Source organism: Culex quinquefasciatus, chromosome 3 (genome assembly GCF_015732765.1).
Source record: "Culex quinquefasciatus strain JHB chromosome 3, VPISU_Cqui_1.0_pri_paternal, whole genome shotgun sequence".
NCBI lineage: Eukaryota > Metazoa > Arthropoda > Insecta > Diptera > Culicidae > Culex > Culex quinquefasciatus.
In genome coordinates, this window is record NC_051863.1 from 2,726,076 (window position 1) to 2,741,201 (window position 15,126).

The window sequence follows — 15,126 nt, forward strand, 5'->3', positions numbered from 1 at the left end:
AAATCAACAGTATCGCTTACATTGCCTCCGCTTCAGTGCCAGCTGCTCCTCTCGTTGCTTCCGCCTTACCAACGCCTGTTCCTCCTGCACCCGACGCTTCTCGTTGTCCTTGACCGCTTGCTGGAACTTTTCGCAAAAGTTGTGGAATATCTTGAAGCACTCCTCCATCTTGAAGCTGCCCACGTCCTCGCAGAAAAAGTCCGCCAGCTGGAGTCGCATCGCTTCCAGCTCCTTCAGTCCCCTCTGTAGCATCACGATGTCCCGCTCGGAGGCCTGTTGAAGAATCGTTTCAATATCTACCATGTCTTGTATTACACTCATAAAAGAACTCACGTTGATAAAGTCCACCATCTGGTACTTGATGTCCTCTTCGGTCTTCGGTAACTCAATCTGGCGCTTGATCTTCTTAATTCTCGTATCGATGGCGTTGATTTCGTTGCTGATTTGCTCCACCGTCGTCCTGAAATCACAAACCTTCTATTAGTACCAAATCAGCTAGCGATTTCATAAAGAAGCCATACTTGGCGGCATTCTCCAGCGTCGACATCTGGCCGGGGAACTCGAGCAGCTCGCAGTTCTTCTTCTCGGCCTGCAGCGCCACAAAGTGGATCAGGTTCATGCCCGGCTTGTTCGCCCGGATGTCGGTGAGCTTCTGCAGCGAGGACAGCTTAACCCCGGCTGCGTTGCCCGCGTAGCCGCCCGAATTAAGGAAATTGCCGGCGACCACCACCATGTACAGCACCTCCTGCAGCGCTTTGTTGTTGATCAGATCTGGGAAGTTGACGGGGGGATAGAGGTCGTTGAAGAAATGGTTTGATCTTGATGATCATATTTAGAGGTTCTTACCTTCACCCGCGTACAGCATTGCGTTGATGTTTGGCTCCAAGTATATTAAATTCGCTTTAAATTCTTCCTTCAGTAGCATTCCTTCGATTCGTAACTTGTAGCTGTGGAAATATCAAGGCCATTAGGAATTTGATTTCCACTTTCATGCATTTGTCTCCATTTTTTCATTTTTGGTTTGCATGTGCTTTTTATTGGGTTATTGGGGGTGGAACAGGGCCACATTTTAAAAGATTATACCCTTAATCCTCTACTGCCCAAACTTTTTTTTTCATAAATTTGTATTCTTCTCGTGTTTGTTCTACGAAAAACTTTAATGCTCTTGTTTTATATTTTTCAAAACTTTAATTCTCTTGTTTTATATTTTTCTTGTTTCATTTGTAGTATTTTAATTTCCATTTATCTGGATAAGTTTATGTTTGTTTTTAGAAGTATTTGGCTGACTTTACCACCTTCTATCATTACCTTTTGCCTATCTGGTTTTTTACAGTCACTTCTTCAATTATTTGCTCGTTTTTAACATTTTCTACTATCGAAAGATACCATTATCATTAAAATTGTAAAAAAATGCTTAGAGGCATAGCCTGGTACACTAAAATAAAATAACTGCATACTTATTTTAACAAAATATAGAGGAAATGTTAGTAAGAAACCCAGCCAAAGTTGACCCAAGCATAAATTACATTTTTAAAAACATTGATAAAGTGACATAAAATAAGTCACACTTCCAACCTTAAAATTTTCTTGACCTTAAAAAATTCTTCTTTCCAATGCTTCTTAAAAATCCAGTTTTTTGAAAATAAAGATTTTTGGCGCGATTTTTTTTAATCGAAGCCCGTCTAAAGGCGGGGTTGGGTTGCAGATGGTTAACTTGGTCAAACGAATAAACTATAACTAGCTCAAATCAGGATTTTTTTCTAATACTTTTGTACCCGACCCTCTCCGATTTCAATGAAACTTTTTAGACGTGTTATCCTAGGCCTATATAAGCCATTTTTGTGTATATGGAGCCAATTGCACTCGAAAATGACATTTGAGAAGGGCGTAAGTAACTTAAATATTTTTGTATTTTGTAATTTAAAAATAACTGTAACTCAAAGCCGTTACATCTTATCAAAAAGTGGTCAAAAACAAACTTGTAGGAAATTGGATGGGCTTTCTGAAAAAATACACTGAAAGAAAATTACACGCCACTTTCATGAGATTATTCAATTTTTTAATTTTAAAAGTTAAATTTCAAGGTCACCATTTTTTTCGTTCAAATTTTTTGAGAAAATAGCCTAAGATGTTACAAAAAGACTCACGAAAAATGCAGGATGGTATGTCTCTCCTAAAAAAATACAAAAATCATTTACTAAAACTGTTTTTTTGAAAAGTGGTCTAAACGTCAAAATTTTCAAAAACCGATAGTGGGAATCGATTCCCCAGATAATTTTGACTATTGTCTTATGTCCAATCCTTGTGAAGATACAGCGGTTAAAAAAAAAATGTTGAAAAAATTGGTTTTTTGCAATTTTCAAATGACAGACTTGATTTTCCAGTCTCGAAAATATTTTTACCGGAAAGTTCGTCCAATATCCTATAAGTTTGCCTTTGACAGCTTTTTGCAGTGATTTTTTTTTTTAAATTTTGCTCCTCGTTAAATTCGTTTTGGTCGTTAAATTTACATAAAAGTCCCTTTGAATTTACAAATCACCACATTTCAGGCTGCAATTTATTGAAAAACACGTCTTTTTAGAATGATCGAAAATAAAGGAACAAAGTTTTAATCAAATCAGAGGGGGCGGGCAACTGCTGTGTGAATTAGAGAATTACAAAAAACTGTACTTTTTTTTCGAAAATACGTAGTTTTTTTTGAAAATTTTGAGTGTGAAAATTTCGAGAAAAATCTATGAAAAAACCCCGATCATTTGATATCATATCGCAAAAACATTAAAAAATCTAGCTTTTTTTAAACATATAACTTTGTGAAAAAATTGAGTACCTATTTTCACATCAATGCTATTAAAAACGAAATTTTAAGAAATTTGCAATAATTTGATACCAATATTGCAATAAATATAAAATTTCTTTTATTTTTGAAAATACATATTTTTGCGAAAATTTTGAATATTTTCAAGACAATGACATGGCTATTGATAAATTCTCATTAGTAACCCCTGGATTTTTGTTTTGAAAAGGTCCAATAAACTTTTTTGCTTTTTGATTGTGTTTAACAAAACCAGGGGTATTCAAAAACACCAACAAGTTTAAAAAGTAAAAATTAGTTTATAGGAACTTAAAAAAAACTCCAGATATTAATCTTAAGAAATGTAGGATTTGTAAATTACAGGAAAATGAGCTCATTTATAATTTAAAACAATGCGTCTCCATAGAATTATGAAGATTTTCATGGAGACGCATGGTGGTTCAACCGTATCAAGTATTATGTATAAGTTTGTTTACTCAAGAAATACTCACTTAGGCACTTGTATCAATTGCAGCAGAAACTTTTCCGCGTTTCCTAGTCTATTATTGTCGCCGTCAAACGCTTTGAGCATCTCGAGCTCGTCGACCTCGGGCAGGATCTTGAGCAGGCCGCGCAGCTTCTCGGCGCCAATGTCCTCGTGTTCGCCGTTCCGGATCAGCTGGATGATGTCCTCGTTCGAGGTGCGGAACTGCTTCAGGAAGATGTTGACGTTGAGGCTGCGCTTGCCGTCGAGCAGGGTGATTTCGTTATCTTTGCGTGATTTTCGTTCGAGCGTGTTGTCGGAGCCGCTGTTTTCCCGGCCGAGTTTGGGGGAACCTTGGGTTTGCTGCAGGCAGAACAGGCCCTCCATTTCGTCCCAGTTGAGGTCGGCCATCGGGCTGTCCTGGTGGGAGTCGGCCACGATGGACCAGATGTTGGGTTTGCCGAAGACTTTTTGGTGCGGGATTTTGTTCCAGTTGATGGTCTTCATTTTAGCTCGGGGGACTGGGGTCTCTTGCTGGGGCAGCGGTTTGATGACCTCGACTGGGGCTTCGGGCGTTTTTGGCCGGGCGAGTTCATTGGCCTTGACGGAGAGGAGGTTTGGGGCGGGGGGTGCGGGTGGAACGGGTGGCCCTCCGCCGCGGGAGGCTGCCGGGCCACCAGCCATGAGTGGGGGTGGAGGCGGGGGTGCACAGGGTGGTGGTGGTGGGGGAGGCGGTGCCAAGTTGGGTGGTGGAGGCGGCGGAGGTGGTGCTGGTGCTGCCGGAATCGTCGTCGCCGTCGTGTGACTACTGCCGGTGGCGGCCGGTCCGGGTGTGAGGGGCGCACCAACGGACTGCCTCCGGGTTGGGCTGGTGATGTCGCTCCGACAGTGCGGACAGGCAAACTTTTGTATGCTGGGCGAACGCAGCAGCCGCACGGACGCTTCCTTATCCTCGAGCAGGGTGGCGCGGTGCACTAGCGTTTCGGCCGTGTCCCACACGATGTCGCTGATCGGTTCCTTCGGATCGATCTGGAGCAGATGCTGCAGGATGCTGAGAAAGGGAATCTCCTGCGGAGTGCCGGCGACCTGTACGAAAAGACGTAGAGAGAGAAGTTATTGATTCGCCACACCAAACATCAAAATTCATCGTCACTGCTCATCAAACCCACCCACAACCCACAAATCTGAATTGGATATTCATTGCACACACAGAGTGTCGGCACAACTTCAAACGACGCCTCACCTGTCGCAGAATCGCGTAGAAGACATCAAGATGTGAGTTTAAATTTATTCCGTCCGGCCCTTGCAGGCTCTGCGATTCGTCGCATTCTCGCTGCTCGTCAAACACGTCAATTTGCACTCCGATGTCCGGCACGTTACTGGCGATTCGCCTGCACAAACAAAATTAAAAGAGAGTTGGTGTGAGTTTTTGAGGATATTATCATTTTCGGTTTTATGGCAAGCGACGAATGTGCGAAATTTTCAACTCCAACCTTGCTTCTAATTTGACGGTGGATGGTGGTGCTCTACAGCTCTAATATACTAAGGAGGAGATTATTTTACCACAAATCACGCAAAGTTCGCTCTCAACTGCTGGAAAAGCGTACGCCGAGACTGGAGAGCTTTTTCCGGCACAGCTCGCTCAGCTCTTGGACGATGTTCATAGTTTTGTTGTTGGCCTGGCGGTAGCGGTGATGGTGGTGGCGATGATGTTTCTGTTTCGTTCCAGTTTTTTTTCCTGTTCGTCTGTGTTTGCTCGTTTTATGGTGCTGCTGCCGCCGGCAATTCCACCACCACCATCCCCCCACTCCCACAGCAGAGACTCAGAAGAGAGAGTGAAAATGCCACCCCAAAGAATGGAGGAAAAGTCGAAAAACTGTGCCCTCTGGCTAGGCTATCAAAAACGTCACCACTATGGGATAAAGATTGCAATAAATATTGATAGACTTGTGCGAAGGTGCCGAATTTGGCATAATTCCACCGAAAACCCCTCGCCTCGAGTGAGCCTTAAATCCACCGCCGACGACGAATGTACTGTGCTAATATTTGCACAACAGGATTACAACACTTTACGAGCATTTTCCAGCAGCAGCACTAATCCCCTTCGATCGACCCCCTTTTCCACCTTCTTACTAGGACGAGCACATGGCTTCAAGCCCCCCCACCACTCACAGCGACTAAGCACCGACTAATCCTAGCCCTAGAGGAGCAGAAATAGGGTTATTTAACTCGCACTATTGACGGCTTGCCAGACAGCAATTGATTCACCTCACACACGAAATTGATTTCTTCCTCCTTCAGAGTCGATCAAAATCCAAATTCGCACAAAGTGGAAAAAAAAGGAAAGAAAGAGGGCTAGTCAACTTTTTTCCTTACTGCAGAAGTCATATTCTTGTGGGGAGCCTATCTCGTCGCGTCGTCGTGCTCGTCTTGTGAAAAACTATTCCAAGCTGCTGAATTGAGGCACTATTCCACTGACTGTGAGCAAAAATGCACGAGAATAGTGTGTGCGTGTTTTTATCGTGGTCCGCGTGTGTGGAGGGCACACGGTTCTGAGGGCGACTGTCACAATGGGAGTTTGGGTTTGTAGAATGAACACCAATCGACAAAAAATTGGTTCAACTTATTATAAACTACCATGCGTTTCCATTGAATTATTCCATGATGGAGAAGCATGATGGTTTGACTCTTCAGGCTAAACTTGTTCAAACCTTTTAAACTTCAATCAGAAATTTCTGGAGTTTTTTTTAAAGGTCCCTTACACCCAAAACAAGCAAAAATTAAAAATTGTATTTATAGGACCTTTAAAATAAACTCTAGAGGACTTACCACCTTTTTTTTTTAATAATGTTGTTGTTGTCTTCTTCAGAGTTCAAGAAGAAGACAACAACAACATTATTAAAAAAAAAGGTTGTAAGTCCTCTAAGACCCAACGGAACGGAATCGACGTAACACCTTATAATGTGGCCCTCTTAAACCTTGCGGTTTTGTCAACGGTTCCACAGGTGTGTATCGTTCTTTTTGCGACAAGACTCCGCCTCCCGGGTCTCCTAAGTGGGAAAGTATGGCACGGGGAGAGGGCACCGAATACCTATATTTACACTTAGAATTTTTGCGTCCGCCTCGGGATTCGAACCAGCGACCTCTGGATTGTGAGTCCAGTGCGCGGTCCGATTGATCCACACAGGCAGACTAAGACCCAACACCGCCTCAAAAATAATCTTTAAAAATCTATTTTTAAACCAATTTAACATTTTTTATATACAGAGAAAAATCAGTTCCTCAATTTATGAAATTCGGATCCGCAAGAAAAATGCTCAAATTGTTTTTTGAAAATCGTACGTATGAAATTTGAACACACTGTTCGTTCCGTTCCGAACTTATTACCCGCTTGCTCATGATTTGAGAAACTGATTTTTCTCCATGTAAGTAAGCATTACATGGAAGATCACGTAAATTTTTAGTAAAAACTTGGGGTTGATGATTTTAATTGTGTCATGTGACTTAGAAAATGTTTTGAAAAAAATGTACTTTTCTGGGGTCAAATTTGACCGTGTTTTCAACAAATGCATTAATCACCAAAAATCAGAGATTGACTTTTTGCCTAGTGCGAATTAAGTACTGTGTTGCTAATGATCAGCCAGATTAAGTATTCGTCTACTTGAGAAACTTGCGGAAAACAGTGGAATGTGCTTAACAATGTAATTCATACATTCCACAGCATTTCATCGAATATCTAATATTAACTAAGGACGTTGCAAATATTTTTCAAAGTATATGTCGTCCTCCCCCCTTCAAAATCGGGCCGAAAAATCAGTAGGCAAAAAATATGTTTTCACAAGCAGCATGTCTGGGATTGATCAAAAATATTTTCAATTTCTGTGGAATTCCAATGTACAGACAGCAAAAAGTTTCCTCATAACATAGATATTTTGAAATCTAATTATTGCAAAACATCTGAGCAAGTGTAAAATGCATTTTAAAATACTATTTTCATTCAAACTTCGACACCATGGCATGCAATTTCAACTTTATTATAATTTGATGACTTAATATTCTTTTATTCTAGCTTTTCCTAATTCCTGAATGTTTTTTACAACAACATTATAAAGTTTAAAATGTATGAATTTCTGAATCTCAAAAATATGTGCAGATTCCTCCATAAAGGAGGTCCAAAAAGGCTCAGCTTTTTATAAGATTTTAATTTTCCACATTTCAAACCCAATTTAGAGCATGTTTGGTTGGTTGCAAATATTTTTCAAAATTTAATCTAAAAACAGTTTTCAGCTCATGTGTCCATTTAAATGTTGAAACATTAAAAACTAAAGCTTCGCAATATGCCTTTTAAAATTAAAATTGTATTTTTGCGCCTTACTTTAGGGTCTAAAGCTCATTGCTACTCCGCTAAAAATTAAATTTTCAGTAAAAATCGAACAATTTTCCTTATTTTCAATAAAAACAAAAGTCAGAATCTGTTACTATTTTTTTTATTTTGGTTAATTCTATGTTCGATAAAAGTACTTTCATTTAAGGCTTTTTTTAAATTTACATTTCTTCCTTATTTTTTTAGGTTAGAATTTGTTTAACTTTACCAAATTCTTGAAAAAATATCTTCTCAGTGATTCTCTACGAAATCAGTTGATTTCAACAATTTTTTTGTATTTTTTTTATTTGGCTTAAACATATTTTTGCCGATTTTTAAACCAACTTTTTCACAAAATTCAATTTCCCAAAATATATGTTATCAAATAATGTATAAAGTAATTTTCAATTACAACTTTTATTTTACATTTAAAAAACAGAAGTAAAAAATACTAAAATTTATATTTTTTCCAAAATATTTTTTTTTATAAAAAATATTGTCCATACTTTTCCATGGCTCAAAAGATGCGGTTTTTACCCCTAAAACATATTTACGAAAAAAAATTAAAACATACACACTTAGATTATTTTACCTTATTCGGTAAAGTAAAAAATTAAACAGTTCGGTAAACTGAAAATTACCGAATTCGGTAAAAACTTACTGAAATTCGGTAAAATTTTGTTCATTTTGACAGATGGTTTACCGATTTTTCAACTACAGTCCAGACTCGATTATCCGAAGTTTCGATTATCCGAAGTTCGTTTATCCGAAGCTTTGTATGGGGCTTCGAATAATCGATCCATGAAACGTTTTTTTTATTTTCATGCTTCAAACATCAAAATTGAGTTCTGCGACCCAATTTTCGCAAGAATTTAAAAGATTGATTGCCTATTTAATTAAAAATGCATCTTAACAAAAAATCATCACCGCTTTTTAACGGCAATCTCGAATTAAAAAAAAATGAATCACTTTAGAACTTTCGCACCTAGGGGTAAAATATGGTTTAGTATGAATCTCAACAATCAAAAAAAGGACAGAGATTTTTGTTTTGTGATTCGATTATCCGAAGTGAAATTTCGAAAAGGCCTTCGGATAATCGAGTCTGGACTGTACCTACAATTTTGCCCAAGACATCAAATCGATCAGAATTTGCCTTCAAAAGTTACAGGTTTTTTGAATATTTACATAACATTTTTGTATGTGTTTTTTTTCAAGCATTTAAATATTTATAGCAAACATGTTGCAAATTTACTAAAACTATACATTACCACAGGCCTGCCCAACGTCCGGCCGGCGGGCCGGATCCGGGCCTTGAAGCCATTTCATCCGGCCCGCGACGGCTTTTCAAAATAATTCTATGACCGGCCCTTAAGGCTGTTCATAAAATATTAAATAAATAAATTGATTGTCTGAATTAAAAAAATAATCTTAAGATCAAATTTTATAATATTATAACAACATTCTTCATGTTTGAATTTAATTCTTATAATTTCTACATCGACATTTCCAAGCTGAAAAATTTAGCAAGAAAACAAAATGATCCATTTCGTAAAATTGTGAAATTTATTAAAAATCTTAGATTGTTGTCCAAAAATGTACAAAAAGACACTAAATTTAAATTTCTTTCGGTTTTTACTGTGTTAACTTCAAATCCAAGTTTTTTTTTCTATTTTCTATATTTTTAAATAAATAAGTAAGCAAAAGCTAATGAATTTTTCCAGAACAACTTTTCAATGATTAAGTTTGTTTAATGAAGCTTAAAAAGGCAAATTATTCATACTGAGAATAGATCGCTGCCAATATTTTAAAAATATAATAATAATGTCTCAATGAGGCATGAAATAAGAGAGCAAAATATATTTTGTCATTAACCTTGAATTTGGAAAACAACGAATTGAAAATGATTTAATACATATTTTTTAGACTTTTTTAAATTTAGCTTGTGTTTAAAATCATTTTAAAATATTTTTTTAAATATTTGAATAAAGTGCACAATAACGCAAAAAAGTTTGTTTTTTTAAAAGGGATATTCGAATCCAAATTTCGTTTGAATAAATTTTATCATGTCTCATTCAAATTAAACTTTAAAAATTGCAACGACCATGGAAATTTGAATGTTTTTTTTTTTAATATTTTTTTTTCATACTTAAATTCAAGATTTAGGAATCTTATTTGGAACACTAGTTCTTTTATTTATTTTCTTTAAAAAAAAACCCAATAATAAAAATTGAACAAAAATGTGTTAACTTCTTCAACTTTTATCATATATTAGTTCCGGCCTGCCACTGCTTCAGAAACATCAGATCAGAAAGGTTGGGCACCCCTGCATTACCAAGACCGACGATCTCACTGTGCCATTTCGCACTATTAATATAGTTATTGGCGAAAGCTCCGCTCAGTGACAGCACGTGCGCAGGAGCTTTCCGCGAGAGCTGCAGCAATTCTCTTCTCCAAAGGAAGAGCGTGAAATTGGTGAGAAAGGGAATTCTTCTCAAAGCATCCCTTGATGTCTGATGTAGCACGTGTTGCTCGCGCATGCCTACTCCTCACTAGAAAGTGCGCCAAAATCGTCAACATTGAATGTGGATACATTTTGATATTTTGATCGGTTTCCGTAGATTTACAACTTTAAAATCGATTCAAACTAATTAAAGGATGGGCTCGTATCAACAGGATGCGAATCAACCAGATAATCTGATTCCAAACGGAAACTTGTTGTAAAAGGCATGTCTTCTGCTTTGACTCAACCCTCATCAGTCAGTGTTTACGTTTACGTCAGATTTGCCTGATGCTTGTTTCGGCAAATCTTATCGCACGATCGCGTCGACAATCATATTGGGAAAACAAGTGAGTGCGCAGAGGTACTCCACATTTTTATCTAACCACATCCACACGTTGCTGGCCCAATGGTATCCAAAGGTCAACACTTTTTTTTTCTCTTGATAATTAAAATACATTGTGTCAAACTTAATTTGTCTTCGCCTATTATTCAAATTTCACGTTTCAGTCGAGCCTTTTTACGAGTGTTCTTTTATGTTCGTTCGTTTTTTTTTACGAGCTGTTAATGAAAAATCTTAATCCGCGACTTGTACCGTACTGCAGCTAAACTGCTGCCACCACCGATCCACCAGTCAAAGGAGCACAACAACGCTGCTGCTAATAGCACTAAAGATCACTCACCTGAGATTGTTTAATACTGGCAGTAAATTTAAACCTGCGGACGAAAAGAGAGAAACACACAGAGAGAGGTCATTAATTAATAACAGAAGCATCACTGCGCGATGAACTTTATGCACTATTTCGCGTTTAATTTGTTGCTCTCGTTTCTCGATTAGTTGGTTTTGCGAGTTCAAATCGTGCCCATTTTTGCCAAGGTAACGTTCTACACCACCAAAGTCACGTACAACCGACTTAAAGGGGGAGGGATTATCCTCTTCACTGCCGGTTGCTGGCCTCCCCTGTGGGGGGTAACTCACTTGAAAATATGTTCTTCGATTGGCCAATTTTCGACACCGCTTCCAGGGTGCTCACATCGTCCAACGAAACCGTTACGGTTATCTCGTGCACTACGGTCATGGTGTCACGCGATTTGCATTTCTTCGTTTTTTTTCTTCTCGAAAAATCCCCCTTACAAAATACACTAAACTTCACCAACAAAAAATAATTCACGTCCAAGTCACTGCAGTACCGCGTAAAGACTAGAGTGTGATAAGAGCAAAGTTGAAAAAATCGCCACACTCAACCCAGTTCACCTGGAGGGACTGGTGCTGGTGCTGTCTACGACGTCAGATGATGAGTATCCGATTGAAAGAGATAAGAGTCGAGCATGATTTTACTGATAAGGGCGAGCGTCCATCGGTGTGTGGGTGAGAATTGGCAAAAAATCGGACGGACAACATATCCACCTGAAGAAATTGTCACACTCCCATCGGCAACTACCTGTAGGTGGCTTGACCAAATATGCTGCACCTTCTTCGCTTGAACTTGGTGTCATGATTCATATTGGCAATTTTTGAGTGACTCATTTCGGTTTGAATTTTATGACTTATGCAAAACACGCAATGAATGCTTAATTAATCAAATTTAACAGTTTTCATTCGTTGTTGAACTTGTTACGCAATTCGCACAAAAACATCCTTCAAAATGACGCACATATTGTTTTTACCCCAATAAATCATCGCAAGCTCACACGGAATCACCAATGACCCGCTTTGACGAGCTGAGGGATACCCGCTAGGTCGGCGGCTTATCTGATTTTGTTTTTCAATCACAACTCACAAGGTCCATGTTTGCAAAATCAATTGCGTCAACTTGTTCCCATACCGCTGCGCTGCGTTTGCCATATATTCAAACGACGACGGCGACGCGTCCCGTGAGACTTTGAACTCGTAGGCGATGATGGGCGAAAAAAAGTAGGTATTACCTGTTGCGGTCAGACTTATTGGTACCGCAGCGTTGGGAATGCCTTAGGTAAAAGTTTTAAGATCTCTTACTTTTAAAACAGGTAATTGATTTTTTGAGCAATTCCCTGGCTTTTACCATTTGTTTTTTCGCGTATTGTGAAATTTTATATTTTTATTTCGACGAAACATTGTCCTTCGAATTCTTTTGTTCAAATAAGCCATTTTGCATTTTTCAAGTGAACCAAAAGATTAAAATACTTTTTTGTACACGGTCTATTCGCAGTCTAATAGTAGTTTATGCAACACCCACTGAGTGAAATTTTAAGTCAAATTTTCATGTATTTTGTCAATAAATCGTTTGAATCAAAAAAAATGTTGAAAAGTGTTACTTTTCGAAACAAGTGCTGAAAAGTTCAACTTTTCAGCACCCATTTGAGTGCTGAAAAGTAGAACTTTTCAGCATTTATTTTGAAAAGTGTTGCTATTCGATTCTGTTATTTTTGGTACAGAAAAGTAGGCTATTTCGTCGTTCAAGAATGACAGGAAAAGTAAGTAGTTTCACGACGGATTTGCAAAAAAAGTACTTCATTAATTTCTTGATATTTGGCGTTATAAAACCAATATCAGGATATTTCTTTAAATTTTTAAATCGTTCTTCAAATTTGAAAAAAAATGTCCATATTTGTCCAGATCTGAAAATAGTAGTTTATGCAACAAGTTACAAAAAGAGGATTTTTTCAGCACGAGTCGTACATTTTTACATAAATACGACGAGTGCTGAAAAAATCAAGTTTTGCAACGAGTTCCATACAACATTTTTTGCAATTTCGAAAAACACTCATTGAGTGAAATTTTAAGTCGAATTTTCATGTATTTTGTCAATAAATCGTTTGAATCAAAAAAATGTTGAAAAGTGTTACTTTTCGAAACAAGTGCTGAGAAGTTCAACTTTTCAGCACCCATTTCAGTGCTGAAAAGTAGAACTTTTCAGCATTTATTTTGAAAAGTGTTGCTATTCGATTCTGTTATTTTTGGTACAGAAAAGTAGGCTATTTCGTCGTTCAAGAATGACAGGAAAAGTAAGTAGTTTCACGACGGAATTGCAAAAATATTTTTGCAATTCCGTCGTGAAACTACTTTCCTGTTCTTGAACGACGAAATAGCCTACTTTTCTGTACCAAAATAACAGAATCGAATAGCAACACTTTTCAAAATAAATGCTGAAAAGTTCTACTTTTCAGCACTCAAATGGGTGCTGAAAAGTTGAACTTTTCAGCACTTGTTTCAGAAAGTAACACTTTTCAACATTTTTTTGATTTAAACGTTTTATTGACAAAATACATGAAAATTTGACATAAAATTTCACTCAGTGTGTGTTTTTTGGAATTGCAAAAAATGTTGTATGGAACTCGTTGCAAAACTTGATTTTTTCAGCACTCTTCGTATTTATCCAACTCGGTGAACCTCGTTGGATAAATGTACGACTCGTGCTGAAAAAATCCTCTTTTTGCAACTTGTTGCATAAACTACTATTTTCAGATCTGGACAAATATGGACATTTTTTTTCAAATTTGAAGAACGATTTAAAAATTTAAAGAAATATCCTGATATTGGTTTTATAACGCCAAATATCAAGAAATTAATGAAGTACTTTTTTTGCAAATCCGTCGTGAAACTACTTTGTCATTCTTGAACGACGAAATAGCCTACTTTTCTGTACCAAAATAACAGAATCGAATAGCAACACTTTTCAAAATAAATGCTGAAAAGTTCTACTTTTCAGCACTCAAATTGGTGCTGAAAAGTTGAACTTTTCAGCACTTGTTTCGAAAAGTAACACTTTTCAACATTTTTTTGATTTAAACGATTTATTGGCAAAATACATGAAAATTTGACATAAAATTTCACTCAGTGTGTGTTTTTTGGAATTGCAAAAAATGTTGTATGGAACTAGTTGCAAAACTTGTTTTTTTCAGCACTCATCGTATTTATCCAACTCGGTGAACCTCGTTGGATAAATGTACGACTCGTGTTGAAAAAATCCTCTTTTTGGAACTTGTTGCATAAACTACTATTTCGAGTGGTTGAGAAAAAACTTATACAATTTTATTTTTTTAAACATCTGACTTTTGGTTCCTGGACGAATGGAAAATTAAAAAAAAGTATATTTAGCACTCATTTATGAATTGAAAAAAAAAACCTTTTTAAAAATTTCTCATTATGTAGTAAAAAAAACATTTTCAATATAAAAAACCGCCTAATATTTCAAAAGGGCAAAATAATACGTTTTAAGCTCTTTCGAAACATAAGTTGGATCAATGAAGTTAAAAAAATGTATTCGTAGAAAATTTGTACGAGGTGGAATAATTTATCTTAAAAATGGGTTTTGAATTTTTATTTTTCAGTTAAGTTCACAAAATTTCTTACAATTTTGTCTAAGAAGCGGGTAAAAGTAAAACAAACAGGAAAATTTTAGTTTTGAAAAAATTTCAAAACAGCCCTCCAATTTTTTAATGCAAATATCTCAGTAACGAATGGAGAAATTTTTAGTATTTTTTCGATAAAAATATTTTGAAAATTTAAGGAAAAAAAAGACTGACAATTCATAAGGGCTAAATATTTCACATGAATCTTCTCAACTTAAAAAAAGGAATCAGAATTGGTCACTTGTGGACCCCATTAAAAAACCTGAAACCATTTTTTACGTTAAAAATAAAATTAACTATCAAATTTTCTGACTTAATTTACTTACAATTTCTCAAACAGTTTTAAAGATTGCCTCAAGATTTATGTTAAATAAATATTTTTTCTTGAAAATTATTGGACCTTGTCTCAAATCAGAATATTCATTTTCAAGATCAACTGACTATTTGTTTTGTTTATTATTCAAAACTATAAAACTCCAAATTTATTATGAAATTTGTTCTACTAAAAATCCTAGAAATTTCAGGACATTTTTGAATTCTGTTTCAATTACACTTACATTCATAGTTTAGAAACTTATTTTACCTATTCTCACTAACAAATTGTCCTAAGAAACCGAAAACGCAACCGATTTTCCGATTCGATATCATTTTCTGAAGAA

General features: G+C 36.8%; 1 protein-coding gene across 3 annotated transcripts in view; it reads right to left on the reverse strand.

Annotated features, from left to right (window-relative positions):
- Positions 1-15,126, reverse strand: part of LOC6039009 (FH2 domain-containing protein 1) — a 91,920-nt gene that overhangs the window by 5,459 nt on the left and 71,335 nt on the right. For 2 of the 3 annotated variants that reach the window (XM_038266378.1, XM_038266377.1), the window contains exons 5-11: positions 10,819-10,852; positions 4,519-4,666; positions 3,304-4,361; positions 847-947; positions 522-771; positions 334-460; positions 21-273 (exon numbers count right to left, since the gene is read on the reverse strand). In XM_038266378.1, the coding sequence (XP_038122306.1) occupies positions 21-273; positions 334-460; positions 522-771; positions 847-947; positions 3,304-4,361; positions 4,519-4,666; positions 10,819-10,852 (1,971 nt within the window). Of the gene's footprint in view, positions 1-20; positions 274-333; positions 461-521; positions 772-846; positions 948-3,303; positions 4,362-4,518; positions 4,667-10,818; positions 10,853-11,114; positions 11,249-15,126 lie in introns of those variants that run through there. The other variant, XM_001848639.2, reaches the window with a different exon arrangement.